This window comes from Pristis pectinata, chromosome 12 (assembly GCF_009764475.1).
Source record: "Pristis pectinata isolate sPriPec2 chromosome 12, sPriPec2.1.pri, whole genome shotgun sequence".
Taxonomy (NCBI): domain Eukaryota; kingdom Metazoa; phylum Chordata; class Chondrichthyes; order Rhinopristiformes; family Pristidae; genus Pristis; species Pristis pectinata.
The window spans coordinates 56782704-56805669 of record NC_067416.1 but is presented as its reverse complement, the minus strand read 5'-3'; the positions used below and the strand labels follow the sequence as shown (position 1 = coordinate 56805669).

The following is a 22966-nucleotide window of genomic DNA, read 5'->3' as shown; positions in this document are numbered from 1 at the left end:
CCCTACTGTTCCCACCTGCCCTCCCCACCTCCCTCATTTTGTTCCATGTCCCACCTTCCTTTCCCATCAGATTCCATCATCAACAGCCCTTTGTCACCTCCACCTCTCACCTCCAAGCCTCTGTCGCTATTTCCACTCTTCCTCCTCCATTTGCTGATCAGCCCTCATCACCTGGATCCCCCTATCACTTGCCAGCTCTTGCTGCCCCCCTTCCCCTCACCTCTTTATACTGGCTACATCCCCTCCACCTTTCGGTCCAGGTGATGGGTCTTGACCTGAAAAATCGACTGTCCAGTGCCCTCCACCGATGACGCCTGACCTGCTGAGTTCCTCCAGCGTTTTGTTTTATGCAGAAGACAACAGGAGCTGGAGGAGACCTCCTGGCCCCTCGGACCTGCCCCCATCAATGATCTCACTTTGCTGCAGTTGTCCCGTTCACTTCATCTATTGCCACCCTGACACTTTAAACCTTCCTGCCACACTTCTTACAATGGCACCTGCTTTACTGTTGCTGGAAGCTCAGAGAAATAGCTTTGCATCCCATGATCTATGTCGATAATAAGGTCAGTTAATAGTTATAATGTCAACAAAGATCGTTGCAGGATACTGTTCATCATCACATCCTGCTGGATTCAGTACCCACCCATCATCTCTTCTGTCTGTCTCCTGTCATTCTGCCAATTCCCAATCTAGCTGAACACACAAGATGTGGCCATTTCTGGTTGGCTTAGTGGGAGTTACTTCAAGTACATTGTGACAGGTGGACTCGGAAAGACCGAGGTCCAATCCGTTCACCTTCTGTCACCCTGACTGTCAGACGACACAGTGATAATGGAGTTGTCGACGAATGATTGCAAATCATCTCTGTACATTAGTCTACAGCAGATCCAGGCACGGTGTGGGGACACCCACTGGTGGAAGGTGTTGGCCACCGTAGATCCAAAGCCACCTATTTCTCCTGAGTCTGCATCACCTACCACACCTCATGTCCCAAGGTACTCATTTAAAGTCTCCCAAAACACACCGGCATTGTGGAACACTCACAACCCTGACCGTTTCATATTTTCTTTGATTGGTGACACTGACATACATTTAACCTCTCATTGGGACTGGACAAATTTTGTGTGTGCTCTCCAGTCACATTCCACAATGCTTGCTCCAATGGAACTCACCAATATAAAGGCTGGCTGATATAGTCCTCTGGATATTCCACGTGATCAATGCCAAGGAGAGATGTTAAGTGGAAAGCTGGAGGAAAGTGTGTCCTCAATCACCCCTCCAGATATAACATCTAATCTCTGACCCAACAATAAAGCTGCTTGTGTTGGACCTTCAGTGAACTGGATCAGAACTGGTGTCGCAGCTGCAGTCACTTGAGCACAAACAGCGCATTAGGATTTCAGCCGAATGTTCGTCACAACCCTGTTTAGATTGTGAACCACGTAACAGCATTCTGCACTCTGCACCGAGTATCAGTGACATTCTGGAGATACAGTGAGGGCTGAGGTCCCAGTGGAGGAGCACTGAGGCCAGTAAATCATTAGAAGGCCTCCCTCTGTCTCTGTCTCTCCCTGCTTTAGCCTCTCAGTTTGTCCTACTGCCTTCCCTGTTTGATCCATTCACACACTATTTCTCTCTCTGTCTGTTTCTTTCCCATTTCATCTTTTGTCTCCGTTTGCAATTCTCTCCGTCTCTGTCTCCACTCGTCTGACAAGAACAAAAGAAAATGGGAGCAGGAGCAGATCACCAGGTAGCTCAAACCTGCCCTGCCATTCAGTATGATCATGGCTGATCTGTGCTGGCCTCAACTTCTCTTCTGTGCCTCTTCTCCAAAGCCCTGAATTCAAATGTTTATCTTTCTCCACCTTAAATATATGGAATGATCTGGCCTCCACCATTCTCTGAGGCTGAGAATTGCAGAGATTCACCCCCTCTGAGGGAAGAAATTTCTCCACACCTCAGTTTCAAATGACCGGCCCCTGACTTTGTAACTATGTGTCCTTGTTTGTGACTCTCTCACTGGTGAAAACATCTCAACATCTACCCTCTCATGCCCCTTTACGATCTTGTATGTTTGAGTAAAGACATCCCTCATTTTTCTAAACTCCAAGGAATACAGACCCAGACTGTCCAGCCTCTGTCACTGTCTGACAGTCCTGAGAGACAAAGGTTTAACTGTGCCACTGGATTAGAACAGTTCCCAACACTGAGACATTTCTTTTATTCAGCCTCACACGTGCGGACCTGGTGAGCAGCAGCAAGCTGACCGAGGACAGTGATCCCCCTTGTTTGACACAGATGTCATGTGTGGCTCAGTGGTTCGCAATGTCACCTCTTGGTCAGAGGTTGTGGGTTCGAATTTCTCTCCAGGGCCTTGCACCGATAATCAAGACCAACACTCCAGAGGTCAGATCCACCATTTGAGGTGCTGTCATTGAGATGAGGGTTTAAGCAAGGGCTTATCAAGTAGATCTCAGTCAAACCCTGACACAACTGGAAGAGGGATATGAGAGTTCTCCTCGGAGTTCTCAGCCAATATTTATCATGCAACGAGCAGCTAAACACGGAAGATCTGACCAGATCCGATTTGCTATGTGGGAGCTTGCTTGGAGTACATTGTGACAGTTAGACTCGGAAAGACCATGGTGCAATCCGTTCACCTTCTGTCACGTGATGCAGTGATAATGGGGTTGTTGGCTAATGATCACAAACAATCTCTGTCCATCAGTCGACAACAGATCCAGTGATGGTGTGAAAACACCCAATGTCGGAAGGTTTGGGACACCATTGATCAAAACACACTTATTTCTCCCTGAGTGTGCATCACCTAGCACACCTCATGTCCAAAGTTACTCATTTCCTGTCTCCTAAACCCACACCAACAAGGGACACTCACAAACCAAACGTTTTCATGTCACATTTATTGAACTTGGATCAGTACATTGACACATACAAAGATTTAATACCTCGTGCAATCCCACACAGTGTTGAAATCCATTTGAACATGGCAGGGAAAGGTCTGAAACGGGACCCAGAAGCTCTGAGATTTGTGGTGAATCATGTTTGTAGCTTAATTTGATTCTTGATTCAAATTTTGTTCTTAATTATTTTCAAAGGTCCAGATTTTGATCATGCTTTAATGAGTTAAACTATCCTCCGTGACAGTTAATAATCATAAAACTAACAAGAGTTTTATTGATTGAATCATGCGGTCTTATACACAAGATTTAAAACTATCAGTCAGAACAAGTGAGAGATTGACCAGGGAGGGTTTGCTGTGAGATTTATTGATACTTCGGAACAGACTGGTTGTGATCGACTCATGTCCCACCACACAGGAGAAAGTGGTGCCACTATTCCAGTCCTTTGGAGAAACCTTCAACTGACTGGTCATTGTGTTCCAGCCGTTTCTGGTGTCCTTGGTCACCGGCTGGTTCACGAACCCTGTCTTCAGAAGGGTGTCATTGGCCATCCAGGCCACGTAGATCTCTGCAGGAGAGAAGTTGGTGACCAGGCACATCAAGGTTACCGTCTGATCTGTCTCTACCTCATCCGATGAAGGGGGGAGGAGGTAGATGTGAGGATGAGTCACAACACCACCTGGGAAACAGAGAGAACCTCAGTTAGACTGAATGTTTCAATAATTCCCAATGCAACACATTCTGCTCTTATACCAACATGCTCAACGTCTGCATTTTGAGGGACTTCGCTTTAGCTGAAACTAAAGGCTTTTCCCTTTCTGCTCATTGTTGGGATTGGCGGAGTGGAAATCTTGAATCTGGTGCATTTTATAGTTTCCAGTGAGGTTAGTCTATTCAGTTGAATCAACGGGAGCCACTGAACACAGAGACTCGACAGAAAGTGGAACTCAGCCCCTGGACTTGTGTCATCCTGTGCTGTCTGTTCTATCTCCCCTTCAGTCTGTGCCTCAACCTCCCTGCCCTTCCAGTCGCTGACTTGACCCAGTCTCAACCTCATCCCGTGAAAGCTGCAAATCCCTCTCCTTCTACCCCATCACAGGAACTCACCACACAGGAGCCAGTGTGGTTTTGGGTGAGGCTGCTGTGAGGATTTGGATTTTACTGATGTGGTTAATCAGGGGGGTTCAATCTTCTTTTGGTCCCTCACACTCTCTGACAAACTGTACTGGGCATTCACTGGAGTTTAGAAGAATGAGAGGGAATCCCATAGAAACCTGTCAAATTCTTACCAGGATTGGACAGACTGGATGGAGGAAGAATGTTGGGGGATGGTGGGGGAATCCAGGACCAGGGCTGGCAGTCTGAGCTGTGTCGGTGTGAGAGGGAGTGAGAACCTGTGGAATTCTCTCCCACAGAAAGCAGTTGAAGCCTCATCATTAAATATATTCAAGAGTGAGTTGTATATATTTCTTCGGGTGAAGGGATCAAAGGATATGGAGAGAAAACAGGAACAGGGGACTGAATTTGGATGATCAGCCAAGACGATATTTGAATGGCTGAGGAGGATGGAGGGGCCCAGTGACCCACTGCTGCTCATTTTCTGTCGGTCTATCACAGTGCTGGAAGGTGATAAATCTGTCCATTTGTGAAGATCAGACTCACACCGAGCTCTGTCCACACGTACCTGTGTCCTTCTTGATGGATCTCTTCTCCGGCGTTGGCAAACTCTTGTCCTCCACCCGACACAAGTACTCAGCCCCACTGTCCCACTCTGCAGCAGGGACTGTCAGTCTGCTGGTGATCGTGTCTTCACCTCTGTCGCTGTGTGGACCCTGAGTCCTCACCCCATCTTCTCTCCTCCTTCCGTCCACCTGCCAGGTTACCCTGAATCCCTGTAAATCAGTGTGAACCACCTTACACAGAATGGTTGCCGTCCTGTTCGTCCAGATCTCTTCGAAGGAAGGTTTGCTTAAAGTGACTGAGGGGCGGGTATCTGAACATTCATCTGGGAGAAACGTCACAATTATTATTTCACCATTTCCCAGTGGACGAGTGCGTCACTGACAGGACCGACATTTCTTGCTCAGCTTCCAGTGAATGCTTTGCCGGTCCCATCAAGATCAGCTGAGAGTTATCTACATTGGTGAAGGAATGAAGCTCCCCTATTGAGCAGACAGGGTAAACACCCCGAAGGAATGTACATGAACAAGTTTGGCTCTTACATTATTTTTCCAGTGTTTACACTTAAACAGCTATTAATACAAATACAGAAATTTCCCAGCATTTCAGTCTGTGTCTGTGGAGAGGGATACACAACTAATGTTTCAGGTGAAAACTATTCCAGCACTTTTCCTCAATATTTCAAAATTTAAACATCAGAAATATTTAGTTTTTGTCACTGACGTTTAAATGCATTCATTCTCGATTAGAACATGGAACAGCACAGCACAGGAACAGGCCCTTCGGCCCACAATGCTGTGCTGAACTAATTAAAGTAGTAATTAAATGCCTAAATAAACTAATCCCTTCTGCCTACACAATGTCCACATCCCTCTATTCTCTGTACATTCATGTGCCTGTCGAAGAGCCTCTTGAACACCTCGATCGTATTTGCCTCCACTACGACCCCTGCCCGTGCATTCCCGGCACCCACCACTCATTGTGTATAAAACCTGCCCTGCACATTTCCTTTGAACTTACCCCCTCTCACCTTAAATGCATGCCCTCTATCTGGTATTAGGCATTTTGACCTTGAGAAAAATATACCAGCTGTCTACTCTATCTATGCCTCTCATAATCTTATAAACTTCTATCAGGTCTCCCCTCAGCCTCCGACACTGGGAGAACAACCCAAGTTTGTCCAACCTTTCCTTATAGCACATGCCCTCTAATCCAGACAGCATCCTGGTAAACCTCTTTTGCGCCCTCTCCACAGCCTCCACATCCTTCCTGTAATGGGGCAACCAGAACTGAATGCAAAACTCCAGATGCAGCTGACTAGAGTTTCAGCGAACAGAGTTAGCGTTTTGGGTGAAAAATATTCCAGCACATTTGCTTTATATTTTAAAATTCAGGGCTCTCCAGGGCGCCTGTCCAGTGAAACGGTTTGGACTGTCCTGAAATTATGAAAATATTTTCAGAGATGCAATTATTTCTCTGGCCAGGCTTCTAGATTAACATTTCACTCACATAACCACAACAGGGCTGCACCATGTTTCAGTGTTGACCTTGTCTGGCAGAGTTTATAGTGCAAAGCAAACAATTTCAATTATGGGGTGAGTCCCAGTCCCTACCTTGGATGTTCTTCACTTGCTTCTTGATACGGGTGTTGGAGGGGGGATGTGTCACTGTGCAGCTGAAGACTGAGTCTGACTTCCACTCCTGTAAGCTCACGGTCAGGAAGTAGCTGGCACTAAAAGTGCCCCCCTGCTCCAGAGCAGTCAGTGTAGCGCTGGTGTTGGAGGTGATCAAGGAGTTGCCTTTCTCCCAGGTGACGCTGACGCGGTCGGGGTAGAATCCAGAGACCACACACTCGAGGGTGGCCGTGCTCCGATTCTTGGTCTCTTCCTGTGGTGGAGGCAGCAGTCTGACCTCAGGACCCTTTGTCTCCACTGGAATAGACGAGCAAACAAACAACAGACTAGTAAAACACTTTTACTCAAGTAAGTAACGTTGGCCATTTAATCATTGATCTTTTGCCCACCTTTGGTACTTTTTGTCCGCGCTGACACTGCTGAGGGTGAAGAAGGTCGTTGGGCGGAGCACACATACTCCACCCCACTGAACCACTCCTCCACACTAGTCTGGAGTTCACTGATCACTGTGTTTCGGATCCCTTCCCTCTCCGGTGGTCGGGTCACAGCTTCTTTAGTTCTGTCCTTCCCGCTCACCTCCCAAGAGATGTGGACCTTGCTCGGATCAGTACAGATAATCGTGCACTTCAGGACAGCGGTGTTGTTGAGCCACATCTCTTCAATGCCAGGGTTTTGAATAAAGACAGACAATTCTGTGGATTGAAAATGGAAAAGCTCAGAATCTTACTGCAGACTTTCCTATTGCTTATCTTTGGTCAGGACGGATCATCAGTACTTTACAGCTGTATTTACTGGAAACAGAATGACAGAAACACCCAGGGTTTCACATATTGCTGCAAGTTTTGACTGTGAAAATAAAATCAGAACAAAAGACGTGCCAACAAGGTTTTGAATCCCTTTCCAATGACTGTGACCAATAAGTTTACAGTAAGGCTGAGCAACGTTTAGTTCCTGTGAGAGAGAGAAGCATGAAGGTTCCTTAGCAGAGACACTGCTTGGAGCCCCTGTAGCATTGATGAGTAACACTGAGCACTGTGAATCAATGAGAATCCTTTTCTCTATCTGGGCTGAGCCTGGGATTCACACACTTTAAAAACTCACATCCCGACGTTCCAGTCTTACTCTGACCGTGGCCTTCCCCATCTCTGCAACCTTCACCTCCCACACAACCTTCAGTAAAGTTTGCATCCTTCCAACTCTGGTCACTCATATATCTGCACTCCTTCTGTTGGTGGCTGTGTATTTAGCAGTCTTGCTTACAAACACTGAAGCTCACTCGGTAAACTTCCACAGCAGACCCCAGTCTCTCCTGCTTGCAATGAGCAGCTCTGGTAAGAGTGTATCCATAAGTTGCTGGGCTGATGATCTGGTGATGGAGTTCAAATCCCACCTGACAGCTGAAAATTTAAATTCAATTAATAAATGCATTCTGGAGTAAAAAGCTCACATTGGTGGTGGGGACTGTGGAAGATTTTGTACTGTCATAAAACCCATGCAGTTCACTGTTGTTCTTCAGGGGAGGAAATCTGTCATCCACATCTGGTCTGGCTGATATGTGACTCCAGACCTGCAGCAATACGGCTGAATCTGAACCGCCATCAGAAATGGCCCAGCAAGCCCCTCAATTCCAGAGCAATCGGTGATGGACATGAGATGATGAATGAATAAAACATCTCTCTGTCCAAGCTTTGGGGCACCTGTCCCCTGGGTTTGTGTCAGTTTCGTGTGATTGTGCTCCAATGAAGTTGCTGAAGTGTCTGAGCATTTGAAAGGAACCATTTAAAAGGAAGGAGTAGGTGACTTGTTCTCCAGCAACAACAGAGCAAACCAGGAATCCAGAGAAGTGACAGAAGTCTCCCTCTTGCCACAGGTTGGGATTATTTTCTGCATTCGATGCACTTTCCCCTGTTTTATTTCAGAACCATTGGGCTAGGAGGAGAGTGATTCACTAACTCATCGCATGTGGTCTGCACTGTCTCTTGTCTCCTGCAGCACCACCATCCGCTCAGTTACATCGCAGCTCTCAGCACATTGTGTACCCCACTTACACACTTGGTCACTTTGGGCCACATGGGTATTTTTGCTCTCTGACACTTATTGTGGATGGTGATTGTGTTTGTGTCAGTGTTGAAATCTTTAATGTGACTGTGAGTCAATGCCTTTGATTGAATTTAGAGCAGATGTAATGCACACTGTGCCTGTCTGACAGGGGATGTATCATTTGACAACGTGTGATGTTGTATATTTCTTAACCCCTCTTTCTTGATACAAGATCGTGAGCAATTTCCTTTTAAAAATAGAAAGTGCATGGAACTAGTCTGGATGATCATTGTTGCAGTGTGTAATGTGTAAACCTAGGTCTGCACTGTAGGCTCTTGCTTTTGTCAATCTTGGTTTGATCAGCATTGTCATGTTAAACATTTGCCTTTCGCAAAGTGCTTAGTCCCGTTCCATATCAGTGACAATAGTCGTGATGTTCAACAGTCCCTGGTGAGGCGAACCCCCTCAAAACCTGACAGAGTCAGGAGAGCTCTCCTTATTACAAAACGCTGATATTATTCCACTAGAAGCCTATTATTCTGTTAATCCTTGGGTGATTCTAACAAAGCAGTCTCCTTAGTGACATTCCTTGTGATCACTGACATTCTCTCTTGGACTGAAGTCAGTGTCTGGGAGGTAGGTTAATGGAATTTTTGCACTTTGTGAGATCCAGATTTTACTGCCAAAACTTGTCGGAGTGGACAGGACACGGGTTAGACCCCGTGTCTTGTCTCACCAATTTGTTGTAGCCCAATCTTTATCAAAGGGTCACCCATCCTTTCACTGAGCCAATTTGTCAATTCAGCCCCGTTCACCTTCATAACCTCCTGCCTCACAGGCACTTAGTGAGAAATAAGTTCCAGTTCTTGCTGACCAAGGGAACTGGAACTGAGATCTGAGTCACACTGAAGCAGCAATGTCCACAAATGAATGAGTGTGTAGATGAGGTGTGGAGGGGAGAGGGAGGCAGTTTGAATCAGGTGTTTTCTTCTCTCTCTGTTACACTTCAATCCCAATGGATACCAGAGGTTGGACTGGAATCCAGTAAATGGATTGTAATAAAACTCTATGACGAATTCCATCCACAGCCAATCACTTTATTTCACACTTTCCTGCCCAACAATGATACTGTCGGGTAGAACCATCTGAAAATGTCGCATTGAGATTAGTCTGTTGCAAGAACATTGGCACACACTCTGAACAAGAGCTGGGACATTTTCGACCTGGAAATGGAAGATACATAGATTTGAGTGTTAGACACTTTCACCTCCCCTCCTGTGCTGGGAAAATGGGAGCCCCACATATTCCCAATCTCTGTCCTCTGTATCTGGCATCCTAGAAGGATGAGGTTATGCAAACCATGATAAACTACTTCACCTGGTCCAGGATCAGAACACAAAATCACAACATTCACGCAAGGGTTGGGGGTCAGTTCAAAAATAATCCAGGGCAGCTATGTTTCATGAGTGGACAACCTACAGAACAGGCTCTCAGGAAACAGACTGTGGAGAAGCAATCAAATAGGAAATTGCAGAGATGCTTTTTAAGTAATGAACATTGAGAAGACAGTGAAAAGGGAGATTTTCTCCAGATGGTGTGAAGGATGGGACGTGTGTTTTGCTCACCGTCTCATTTTTCTTGTCACTGCTCACAGATAGAACTAAAACTGTGTGAGTGAACAGATAGGAGACCCAATCGTGCACCTTCCCTGTCCAGTAGATGGTGTTGGAGTTACTGATGGAAAGAGTTGATTCAAAGTGCAAAAGCAGAAGACTGAAATGTGACTGTGTGACATTTAGCTGCTGTACTGTCAATAAAATGCGATCTCAGAGCTGTAAAATGCAATGAGAGATGCAGTTTCTGACCAAAGAAAATATTTCCTGAATTCTTCTTGTCTCGGTGCCTGTTTGGGACTGTAGATCCATTTGTGACATTGGGCCTGCTGAATCATTGAGGTCTCTCATCTCTGATCAGACTGAGCCTGGGATTCTTCCAGTTTGAAAATCCTGATGTTGACTTTCCAATCTCCCATGATCCTGCCTCTCGCAATCTCTGACATTTCTTCTGACAAGCACAATTTAGAGTCAAGGCCAACATTCCTGATGCTCCTACTGAGGGATTGCTGCACCTGACATGATGCACAGATGCCCAAACAGTGAATTAATCCATCATGTGACCACGAAGCTTTAGTGTTGGCTTCCTCTGTGACCTGGTCATTCAGGTGTTTTGGAAGACCCTGAAGCTGTGAAAGCACCTGAGTCAATATAATTGTTTCCTAGTCTGAGCCTCTGGGTGATTAATTCACTCACACAAGCACAACAATGCCACACCTGTCATTCAGTGTTGAACTTGCTTGGCCCTAGTTTGCACAGGATATCAACATTGGAGTGAATCCCAGCACCGTACCTTGAATGATTTTCACCTTCTGGCTGACTCTGGCGTTGGAGGGGGGATGAGACACTGTACAGCTGAAGACTGAGCCTTTCTTCCACTCCTCTGTACTCACAGTCAGGAAGTGGCTGGCACTGAAAGTGCCTCCCTGCTCCAGAGCAGTCGGTGTAGCACTGGTGTTGGAGGAGATCAGGGAGCCATCTTTCTCCCAGGTGACACTTATGTGGTCCGGGTAGAATCCAGAGACCACACACTCGAGGGTGGCCATGTTCCTACTCTTGGTCCCTTCGTGTGGTGGAGGCAGCAGTCTGACCTTGGGACTTTTTGTCTCCACTGGAATAGATGAGCAAACAATGGAAATGTAAAACAGTTTTACCCAGGTAACTAACGTTGGCCATTTAATCGCTGGTCTCATGCCCACCTTTGGTACTTTTTGTCCGCGCTGACACTGCTGAGGATGAAGAAGGTTGTTGGGCAGAGCACACGTACTCCACACCACTGGACCACTCCTCCACACTGGTCTGGAGTTGGCTGATCACTGTGTCTTGGGTCCCTTCCTCTCTCAGTTTTTTGGTCACATCTCCTTTAATTTTCTCCCTCTCACTCACCTGCCAGTAGATTTGGACCTGGCTCAGATCAGCACCAACAACCATGCACACCAGAGTAGCCGTCTTGTTGATCCAAATCTCTTCAGTGGAGGGATTTTGGATAAAGACAGACAATTCTGCAGATGAGAAATAGAAAACTTACAAAGCGGACAATATCTGGTTTCAGCTGGCTTCACAACTTCAGCATAGACTTGCACTGAATCTCACTCTGTACAAAACTGTACATTGAAATGAAATCAGGGTTGTTTAAAGGGTGGGTTGTTCCTCTCTGCTTACAACCTTTGACTGGAAAAGGAAAATCAAACATCAGGTAACTCATTTCGTGGGGAACCAGTGGGACTTCAAGATAGTTGCAAGGCTGTGCGACATTTAGCTGCTGTGCTGTCAATAAAATGCGATCTCAGAGCTGTGAAATGCAATGAGAGATGCAGTTTCTGACCAAAGAAAACATTTCCTGAATTCTTCTTGTCTCGGTGCCTGTTTGGGACTGTCGATCCATTTGTGACATTGGGCCTGCTGAATCATTGAGGTCTCTCATCTGTGATCGGACTGAGCCTGGGATCCCTCCAGTTTGGACATCCTGATGTTGACTTTCCAATCTCCCATGACCCTGCCTCTCGTATTCTCTAACATTTTTTTTGACAAGCACAATTTAGAGTCAAGGCCAACATTCCTGATGCTCCTACTGAGGGACTGCTGCACCCTCAGACATGCTGTCTGTCTGACATGCTGCACAGATGCCCAAACAGTGAACTGATCCATTCTGTCACCACGAAGTTTTAGTGTTGGCCTCCTCTGTGACCTGGTTATTCAGGTGCTTTGGATGAACCTAAAGTTGTGAAAGCACCTAAGTCAATATAATTGTTTCCTATTCTGAGCCTCTGGGTTATAAATGCACTCACACAAGCACAACAATGCCACGCCTGTCATTCAGTGTTGAACTTGCTTGGCCCTAGTTTGCACAGGATGTCAACATTGGAGTGAATCCCAGCACCGTACCTTGAATGCTTTTCACCTCCTGGCTGACTCTGGTGTTGGAGGGGGGATGAGACACTGTACAGCTGAAGACTGAGCCTTTCTTCCACTCCTCTGTACTCACAGTCAGGAAGTGGCTGGCACTGAAAGTGCCCCCCTGCTCCAGAGCAGTCGGTGTAGCACTGGTGTTGGAGGAGATCAGGGAGCCGTCTTTCTCCCAGGTGACGCTTATGTGGTCCGGGTAGAATCCAGAGACCACACACTCGAGGGTGGCCATGTTCCTACTCTTGGTCCCTTCGTGTGGTGGAGGCAGCAGTCTGACCTTGGGACTTTTTGTCTCCACTGGAACAGATGAGCAAACAATGGAAATGTAAAACAGTTTTACCCAGGTAACTAACATTGGCCATTTAATCGCTGGTCTCTTGCCCACCTTTGGTACTTTTTGTCCGCGCTGACACTGCTGAGGATGAAGAAGGTTGTTGGGCAGAGCACATGTACTCCACACCACTGGACCACTCCTCCACACTGGTCTGGAGTTGGCTGATCACTGTGTCTTGGGTCCCTTCCTCTCTCAGTTTTTTGGTCACATCTCCTTTAATTTTCTCCCTCTTGCTCACCTGCCAGTAGATTTGGACCTGGCTCAGATCAGCACCCACAACCATGCACACCAGAGTAGCCGTCTTGTTGATCCAAATCTCTTCAGTGGAGGGATTTTGGATAAAGACAGACAATTCTGCAGATGAGAAATAGAAAACTTACAAACCAGACAAGCTCTGGTGTCAGCTGGCTTCACAACTTCAGCATAGACTTGCACTGAATCTCACTCTGTACAAACTGTACATTGGAATGAAATCAGGGTTGTTTAAAGGGTGGGTTGTTCCTCTCTGCTTACAACCTTTGACTGGGAAAGCAAAATCAACTATTAGGTAACTTATTTCGTGGGGAACCAGTGGGACTTCAAGATAGTTGCAAGGCTGTGCGACATTTACCCACTGTGCTGTCAATAAAATGCGATCTCAGAAAATACTCAACAGGAACTGACATTAGGGACAGGAATTGGGTGGGACTAGCAGTGAGGTAGTTTAACACTGTAAGTAAATTAACGTTCCTTCAGAAACCACTCACCCTCTTGATACCTCATGTTGACCTTCTCTCTGAAACCAGAAGGTGTGTGGGTCACTTCACAAGTATATTCCTGTTTGCTGATCCATTCCTGCACAGGGACGGTCAGGTAAGTGACTGTTTGAAATCCGCCATCAGTTGTTGAAGTGGAAGCGAGAACGATGCCTGCTCGAGTAGATCCAGCTTTTTCCCAGGAAACCTTAATGTTGTCAGGATAGAATCCAGATATCGCACAGCCCAGGACAGCAGTTGTTTGACTGTGGAGAACCTCCGGGGATGGAACAACGGGGATGAGCTTTGGAGGTCGAGCTGTATGTAACATATGACGATATCTCTGATTACATGACTGGCCACAGTGTCGGTGGACTCCATTCCCCCAACATCCAGGGCAAGTCCCCCAATACCAGCCCTCTCCACAATGTTGTTGATTTACTGTTGACATGGAGGACCCCATAGTGGAGGGATCTGTGAGTGGTAGGGCTGGATGTGTAACCCTGGCCTGCCAAGCAGTGTGCCACATTCTGCAGTGATAAGGCAGAGAGCTGGGTCAGTGGGGCTGATGTGCAGACCATCCGTGATCTAATTGTTTGGTGAAGCAGGCACAGGGAACAGAATGGCCGACACCACTTCCCGTCAGCAGGAGTGGATGGGCTGGAACTGGTTCCACTGGCACGAGGTTTGGGAACCACAATTCTAGAATAAATGGGAAGGAAGAACAGATGGACAGGAGGAAATTATTTTGTTTTATCTGCAAAGGTTTGTTCAGATCTGGAAGACGATGGTTAGGGAGCAGTGGAAGCAGATTCTTTCGTCACATTCAGAAGGGAATTGGATTTTACTTGGAGAGGGGACAGCTGCAGGGTGGAGGGGGAAGTGCAGGAGGAGTGGGGTAAAGTTTAAATTGTCGTCCCGCTGGCAGGGGCACGATGGGCCTGCGGTCTCTGTGTGATTCTGTGTCCGGGAGCTGATCTGGAGGGAGGTGTTCAGGGGTGGTGGGTGGTGGAGAGGCTTCTGAAATTAGACAAAGAAATGGACTGTTCGTATCAGATCAGTGGAGTTTACAGAAAAAGGAAGAATTTAGCAGTAAACTTATTCAAATAATTATGATCAGTTCGGTGGTGATGTTGGTTAGAACGCTGAAGTAAAACTGCTGTGGATACCTGTACCTTGTCTCCTGGACCACATGTGTGATATAGTGGTGTCTGTGTAATGGACTCTGCTTCTGAAATCCAACTGAACTGACCACACTATGCAGCTGACACTGCATCACACGTTTAACGTGTGTAACTGAGGAAGAATTTCAACCCCACAGAGCCTGTGTAAATTACAGGCCAACCAGGAGGGAATGGTAACGTGGGTAAGAACGGACAGAGGAACTGTGGAAATACAGGAGCCCAGACTATGTGGGAAAGTGTTGGCCGACACAACTGACAGTAAGGATGAGATTCCTGAGCAGATGCAGAAATCTCAAAATGCGGTTAGATTTAGATGATATTTTCACTGACTGATGAGCCCGGAGAGGAAATGCAGGTTACGGCAATTCCCAACCACTGAAGGTGCAAAATCTACTCGAAAGAGCTGCTTCTCAATTCATTTCACTGGAAATGAAGGACTGTTGACTTAGCAAGTATCAAGTTCAATTAAATTACTTCAGATATTTCTAAATGTTGAAGTGCTTTTGTTTACATAATTTTAATCTTAATAGTTCGATAGATTTGAATAGTTTTTGACTGTTCAGTATATTGACAGCTTGGACAGGTGGATAAGTCAAGGGGATGTGGTTTCACCAGTTGTCAGAATTACCTTGAGCAGTGTTGTGTGCGCAGCTTGTTCTGGCCCACTGACGTGATGTCATTTACCTTGTGATAGACTCTGCCGATGGCAGCTTGTTGATCATGGATGAGGTTAAATCACCCAATCAGAATGTGTGGACAGACAAGAACATGCAGGGACCCTGGGAGCAGGAGACTGGCAGGAAAGTAGACATCAGACAGTTTGAATTGTAGTAGGTGAGGGCTCTGTTGTCCAACAGTCAGATGGTCAGCAGCCACACACACACTGAGATATATTCTGCTTTTGGAAGGGCAGCAAATTCAAAATTTGGAGAAAAAGTGGTGGGAAGGTCAGGATTTCAATCAGCAATAGAACAAAATAATGAAATATTTACTTCACAACAACTTCCATGGGAGGAAGGAGATAAAATGTTGAAATCTTGGTTTCAAGTAGAAGATATAAAACAAGCAAATAGCAATGGGCATGATTGAACTGGTCAATAATTACAGCTACATGTTTAAGAACCTCTTCCAGGTGACACTGTCAGGATTGTTCACTCAGAACATTTGCATTCCTGAGTAAACACAGGTGATTCAGGCTAACAGAAGGTCAGGCAGAGCAGAGAAATTGTCCCTTTCTAATTCCTTTCAGACTATGCCTGAAACAACCAGTGAAATGCTGATCTCAGACTGCCCGTTGGGAAGACAACTTCTGTCAAACAGCGGGACAAACCGACCTGTGCTGTGGGTGAAGTGTCACAGGACAGGAAGCACAGGGCACGGTGCCAGCTGGACCATATCCACACACCGGGCTGAATGGTGCTGGTTCCAACCTGCTGCTGGGACTCTTCCCACACTGCTGCACAGGGAAAGGTGGGACCTCACTGGGCTTCTGGATGCTGGAGGCCTGCGGCAAGGTGTATCGAGGCCTCAGCACTGAGTAGCCTCAGGCAGGATCTCTGAGCTCAGAACACCTTGACACAAGGTAAACCTGGGGTGGAGGTTGTCTTGTGTCAAAGCTGTCATGCAGTTTAACAGGTTTTAAATGTCTTAAACATATTTGATTTAAATTCCTGCAACAAATAATATTTTAGTGTGTTTTGTTTAAAATAAAAAATCTGTAGTGCACTAAAAACACAATAGTTGCCCAGAAGTCATTCAGAACTAATTGTCTTCCCGACTCTGCAGGCCCACAGTCCCCAGTCACATGAATGGGGACTGTGATCCTTTGCCAGGTCCGGCCTGGGAGGGAATCATTGAGGTGGATTCCCCAGTGTAATCCTGGGAAGTCCAGCAGGACCTGGCTCCATGTGGTGGAGTGTGGTGACAGGCCCGGCGGCATCTGCCGTTCAGTAAATTCCGGGGTACAGTGGGTCTGTGGAGGTCCAGGACTGACTCCAGTGTAAGTGGCTGAACACTGGTGGTTCCCTTTGGAACTGCCAGCCACAGCCAGCACCATTCGTCCCACAATATCCTCAGCGTCCTGGGTACTCAGCTGCTCAGGAAAGGGATGGTCAGCAGTGGTCTGAGGAACTTTGCTGCTCTTCATCAACATTAACCCCTGACAACAGGGGAATTGCTGGACCAAAGACCTGGGACCATCTGGACGGCCTTCAACCAACCAATGTCTATCTACCCATCTACCGCAGAGTCAGAATTCAGATGAGGGGTCCCCAGTGGTGGAGAGCTTTGGGAACTGCAGACCCAGAGTGACCATTCCCTCCCAACATCACCCAAACAGACCATCTGTTCATTTTCTGGTTCAGTTTGTGGGACCAAGATGCAGACAAGTTGGATGTTGAGTCCCCCTGTGTACAAAGTGACTGCACTACAGAAGTACTTGCTGGGCAGGGAAAGGCTTTGGGATGTTATGGGGTGTGGAAGTCAAATGAAAAGCAGATTTTTTACAAAACAAATCCAGCAAAATAAAACTAGAAACAGTGTGGTTGCCAGAAAACTGACTGAAAGTATTTGATGAAAGGTCATGGACGTGAAACTTTAACTCTCTTTCTCTCCTCACAGATGTTCCCTGAGCTGCTGAGGCACATTAATGTCGGTCAGTGAGATCTGCAGCTGAGGATAGTTTACATCCTGGGGCCAGCAGGTGGTAAGTACAGTTCCATCTGGATCAGTGTTCCCAATGGTGGGCAGGAGGTGGATCAGGGTCTTTGGAAAACACCCAAAGTGTCAGCAGGGAGCTGGGGTGAAGGGGGAACAGGAGCTGGGTGGGTCGGCAGGGAGCTGGGTGGGTCGGCAGGGAGCTGGGTGGGTCGGCAGGGAGCTGGATTTTCTGAAAGAAGAACCTGGGGATGAAATTACACTTGGGTATTTGTACAAAATGCTCACTGGTGAATCAGCAGCTCAGGTTAGACTCAGTACAGAGTAAAATCAGGCCGTCATAAGTGTACCACAGGTGGGTGATGTTTATTTATTCATCTTTTGGGATCTGGGCATTGCCAGTAAAGTCAGCATGTATTATCTGTCAGAGCTGCCATTCAGAGGGCATTTGGAGTCAACCACATCGGTGGGTCAGGAGTCTTAAATAGGCTCGACTGGGTAAGGATGGCAGATCTCCTTCCCCAAGGGGCAGCAGTGAAACAGGCTGATGAGCTAAAACAGGTCAATGTTAAGAAGGGGGATGAGCTGGAAGCTTTGAAAAACACTTGGAGAGATATGTCCCTGGGGCTGGACGGGATATATCCCAGGATACTACGGGAAGTGAGGGAAGAGACTTCTGAGCCCATGGCGATTATCTTTGCATCCTCACTAGCCACAGGAGTAGTGCCACATGGTGGGAGGGTGACAAATGTTATTCCATTATTCAAGAAAGGGAGTAATAATAACCCTGGGAATTATAGACCAGTGAGTCTTACCTCAGTGGTGGGCAAATTATTGGAAAAGATTCTTCGGGACAGGATTTATGAGCATTTGGAGAAGCATCGTCTGATTCGGGATAGTCAGCATGCCTTTGAGGGGTGATTCGTGCCTCACCAGCCTGATGGAATTATTTGAGGATCTGAGAAAACACATTGATGAGGATACAGCAGTGGATGTGGTGTATAGGGACTTTAGTAAGGCGCATGATTAGGTTCCCAATGAGAGGCTCATTCAGAAGGTTCAGAGGCATGGGATCCACGGAAACTTGGCCGTGTGGATTTGGAACTGTCTTGCCCATAGAAGGCAGAGTGTGGTTGTAGATGAAGTGTATTCTGCCTGGATGTTGGTGACCAGTGGTGTTCCACAGGGATCTGTTCTGGGACCCCCGCTCTTTGTGATTTTCATAAATGACTTGGATGAGGGAGTAGAAGGGTGGGTTAGGAATTTTTCAGATAACACAAAGGTCAGTTGTGTTGTGGATTGTGTAAAAGGTTGTCCAGGGTTACAACAGGACATTGATAGGATGCAAAGCTGGGCTGAGAAGTGGCAGATGGAGTTCAAGCCAGAAACGTGTGTAGTGATTCACTTTGAAAGGTTGAATTTGAAGGCAGAATATAAGGTGAATGGCAGGATTCTTTGCAGTGTTGAGGAACAGAGGGAACTTGGGGTCCAAGTCCATAGATCCCTCAAAGTTGTCACACGTTGATAGGTTTGTTCAGGAGGCGTATGGTGTGTTGGCCTTCATTAGTCAGGGGATTCAGTTCAAGAGCCGTGAGGTAACATTGCAGCTCCATAAAACCCTGGTTAGACAACACTTTGAGTATTGTGTTCAGTTCTGGTCACCTCACTATCGCAAGGATTCAGAAGCTTTGGAAAAGGTGCAGAGGGGATTTAACAGGATGCTGCCTGCATTGGAGAGCATGTCTTACAAGGATAGGTTGAGTGAGCTCAGGCTTTTCTCTTTGGAGCAAAGGAGGGTGAGAGGTGACCTGAGAGGTGTACAAGATGATGAGAGGCATAGAGCGAATGGACAGCCAGAGACTTTTCCCCAGGGCAGAAATGGCCAACATGGGGGGGGGGGGGGGGGGCATAATTTTAAGGTGACTGGAGGAAAGTACAGTGGGGATATCAGAGGCAAGTTTTTTTTCCTTACACAGAGTGTGGTGGGTGCATGGAATGTGCTGCCGGGGGTGCTGTTGAAGGCAGATACATCAGGGACATTTAAGAGACTCTTAGATAGTCAGGTGGATGATAGAAAAATGGAGGGGCATGTGGGAGGGAATGGTTAGATTGATCTTAGAGTAGGCTAAATGGTCAGCGCAACATTGTGGGCCGAAGGGCTTGTACTGTGCTGTAATGTTCTGTGTTCCCTTCTCTACAACAGGGCTGTACTGTGAAAGTACTTCATTGTGCTGACATTTACAGGGCACATTTCATGGTGTCCCTGAGTACTTCACAGAGATTCTCACAGCTCCCTTCACTGAACCACAAGCAACACTGGTTAATGTAGGAAAATGCCTGTTAAACATACAGTCGGGTGACGGAGGAGAGCAAGAAATTAGAGCAGTTGCTCCATCTGTGAACTGAGAATAAGCAGTTCTTTTGAACAGTAAAGCTAACAACAGAAATATCAAGCAACTTGACTTGGAAGCTAAACTACGAGCTGTCAGTGAATTCATAATGATGGATAAAATATTGAGTTACTAAGGATCCAAGTGTTGAAATGCAACAGAAAACAAAGAAAAACTGTTGTGCCAAACCCACAGTTTGGACCACATGTAACATATTCCTTTGTTCAAATGAATCATTGTATTGAACTTTTGTCTTTGAATTAAATGGCATCAAGTTGTTTTCCAATCTAAACAATCTCCTGTGTTCTGAAGCATTTAGCCTGGGAGTGTTTGACAGAGCAATGTAGAGAGAACTTTACTCTGTGTCTGACACACTGTCCCTGCCCTGGGAGGATGTAACAGGACAGTGGAGCAGAAACTTCACTCTGTCTAACCCATGCCCTGGGAGTGTGTCACAGGATAGTGTCGAGGGAGCCTCACTCTGTGAGTAACTTGTGATGGGACAGTGCAGAAGGAACTTTGTATCAAATCCATAGCTGACAGGACAGTAGGGGGAGCTTTATTCTGCATTTAACTCGTGCTCTGTGTGCTCTGGGGTACTTGATGGGATCTCTTTGAGGAAGCATTTGCCAGATTTACGAAATCAATAATATTCCATTGAATGACAGAGCACAGAACGAGGCCATTCATCCAATTGTATCTGTGCTTCCCTTTAGTTGAGCAAACCCAATGAACCCATCGCTCCCTCTGCTCTTTCCCTGTATCCCCAGAAAAGCAGGATCTCCTCCTGTTCTCTCTCTGCAGTCAGTCTTCAGTCGGCTACCACCATCATTCAGGCAGTGTGTTCCAGATCACAGCTGCTGCATCAACAAACGTTCCCTTCAATGCTCCCCTATTCCCCATTATTGACTCTGAATGTTTCCCTCCCCACCCCACCCACCAATGCAAGGCTGCCTGCAATGTATGAAGTAATTGTGCCTTCAATTCCCTGCCTTACCTTTCCGGCACCACTCCCCCCGCTGCCTTCTCAAATCCAAACTTCTCTCACTGAACCCCACCTCCCCACCACCCACCAGGGAATAAAACGAAACGCTTAATCCCATCAATTAATCCTGGGATATTCTCAATGTGCACTCAGTGCTGCCTGATACTGTGCTGTATCCTGGGACGGGCCTCACCCCAGACATTCCAGGACGGGACTGACACCCACCTGTACCCTGCGGATATTGAGCCATCAAACAGATCATACATTTGCAGACCATTCCCTCAGACTATGTCTTATCCAATTACCTTCAACATGAAGCAGCGGACAGTAAAACCTGACCCAGTAACTTGACCCTGAAAAGATCCATTGTTGTCATTGACAGGAAACACGTTAAACTGCACTGAAACGCTTAGCCCCCTGAACGTGGGTTCAGTTGGCGCTGAGTATCAGAACCCAGACATGAACCAAACACTGAGCTCACTCACCACACAGGGTTCATCGGCTGGTGTCGAGGCACAGCCAAAACCTGAGGACAAGATCCAACCCCATTCCCCTGCAGCCTGTTCCCGGGCTGTGGACGGGTCACTGGTGGGGTGGGGGATGTACCGTTGGACTGTTCCTGGGGACGTTCTGACTCTGGAGAAAGCGCCCGTCTCGGGGAGATTCATGTCATTGCTCCAAATATCTCACCGATTTCAGGCGAATCACCGAATTCGCCAATACCGTAAATTAATGAAATACAAATGGGTGAGGATGGCATTGAGAATTGGTTTTACCTGAAGTCACCGTCAGCGACGTTCCTTTCCCCCAGTATTCAAGATAGTCACACTGCTGCGTCTCCCCACTGTCCCAATGCAGTAACTTCACTTGTCCGTCACATCCAACAATCCCAGCAAAGTGTCAACATGAACCGTGTCCGGACCGGGAGCAGCCGCTCCCTGTGTTTCCCTCCCAAACTCCGCGCTGCTCTCTTCCGGCAGTGGGAATAAAGAGGCATTTTTGCCGTTGTCCTGTCTGCGGACACCGGCCCCCGCCGTCGCCCAGAAACACAATCGCCTCTTTTTGGGCTTTTCATTGCCCAGAAATGGACATTTGCCCCCAGCCGTCCGAGTCAGGCCTCAGGTGTTTGACTCTGGGAAGCAGCAATGCGGAGTCGCTGGAGACAGGCTGCGCTGCAGACGCTCACTTGTCGGCACCAGTTTGTGTTCAGCTCCCCACCGCCGTGCTCCATACCCCCTCCCAGCAATATCTCTCGCACAGTAATAGGTGGCCGTGTCGTCCAGTCTCAGGTCGTTCATTTGCAAATAAAAGTTGCTGCGGTCCTTGGAAGCGGTGAACCGGTCTTGGACTCCAGGCGCGTAATTGTTGCTACTTTCGGAGTAATACTGCACCAGCCACTCCAGCCCTCTCCCGGAGACCTGCTTCACCCAATGCATGTAGTAGCTGCTGAGATCGAACCCACTGACCTCACAGGTCAGTCTGTGGGACGCCCCGGGCTTTACCACCGCTGAGGCGGGCTGTGTCAGCACGACGTCGGACCGCACACCTGTCAATAAAAAAGAGCGGACTTTAATAAACAGTTCCACGGGCAGAGGGTCACAGAGCCTTCGAGAAGCAGCCGGGCCCCGGGTGGGGCACAAGCGGCGGGGACACCCACCTGCCAGACAGGACAGAAGGAGACAGAGATAAGGAGCGACCCCCATCGCCCTGTGCACTGAGCCAGACTCGGACACTCCAGAAATCGGCGGCTTCAGCTCGGGCCGGCTTTGTCGGGAGCCGCAGTGAGCGCTGTAGGGACGTGGGCTGTGGGTGAGAGAGGAGCCGCGGCTTGAACAGGCCGCCACCCACTGAAACCCGAGGCGCAGCTTCCTGTCCCCTCCCCCAGCAGCGATTTCAATTCTCCAAAAGATGTTTGTCTCCACAACAAGGGGGCAGGTCAGCGGCAGTGATCAGATCTGGACTAAAGATCTGTCACATTCTGCTCCATTCAGGAACTTCACTGTTGAACCGCCTGTGTAAACGGAAACACCCAGAGAGGGACTGAGAGGCACCAGTCAGTGTACAGATATCCCCCTGAGAGAGAGAGGGACTGAGGGACACCGGTCAATGCACAGATATCCCCACTGAGGGAGAGGGACTGTGAGACACCAGTCAGTGCACAGATATCACTGTACAGATATGTTTGGCTGCTCTCAGAGATCTTGGGATCCAGAATGACTTGGTAGGTTATATTCAAACTTACTTGATCATAGAAGACAGAGGGTAATGGTGGAGGGGTTTCATTCTGAATGGAGGTCTGTAAACAGGCAGCAAATAGAGCGATGGGACCATGTGCAGGAAGATGGTGTTGGTTTAAATTGGCATCATGGTCGGTTCAGACACGGTGGGCC

At 47.5% G+C, this 22966-nt stretch overlaps 1 protein-coding gene across 1 annotated transcript; it reads right to left on the bottom strand.

Moving 5' to 3' along the window:
- Nucleotides 1–2905: 2905 nt before the first annotated feature.
- On the bottom strand, nucleotides 2906–22393 carry LOC127576492 (uncharacterized). Its single transcript, XM_052026973.1, has 12 exons — nucleotides 22234–22393; nucleotides 21704–22122; nucleotides 16338–16638; nucleotides 13375–13680; nucleotides 12680–12982; nucleotides 12274–12591; nucleotides 11088–11390; nucleotides 10682–10999; nucleotides 6625–6927; nucleotides 6215–6532; nucleotides 4606–4926; nucleotides 2906–3600 (listed from the first exon to the last, which is right to left on the bottom strand). Exons 1-12 carry the CDS (start codon nucleotides 22277–22279, stop codon nucleotides 3215–3217), a joined length of 3642 nt encoding a protein of 1213 aa, XP_051882933.1. The 5' UTR covers nucleotides 22280–22393; the 3' UTR covers nucleotides 2906–3214.
- Nucleotides 22394–22966: the final 573 nt, after the last annotated feature.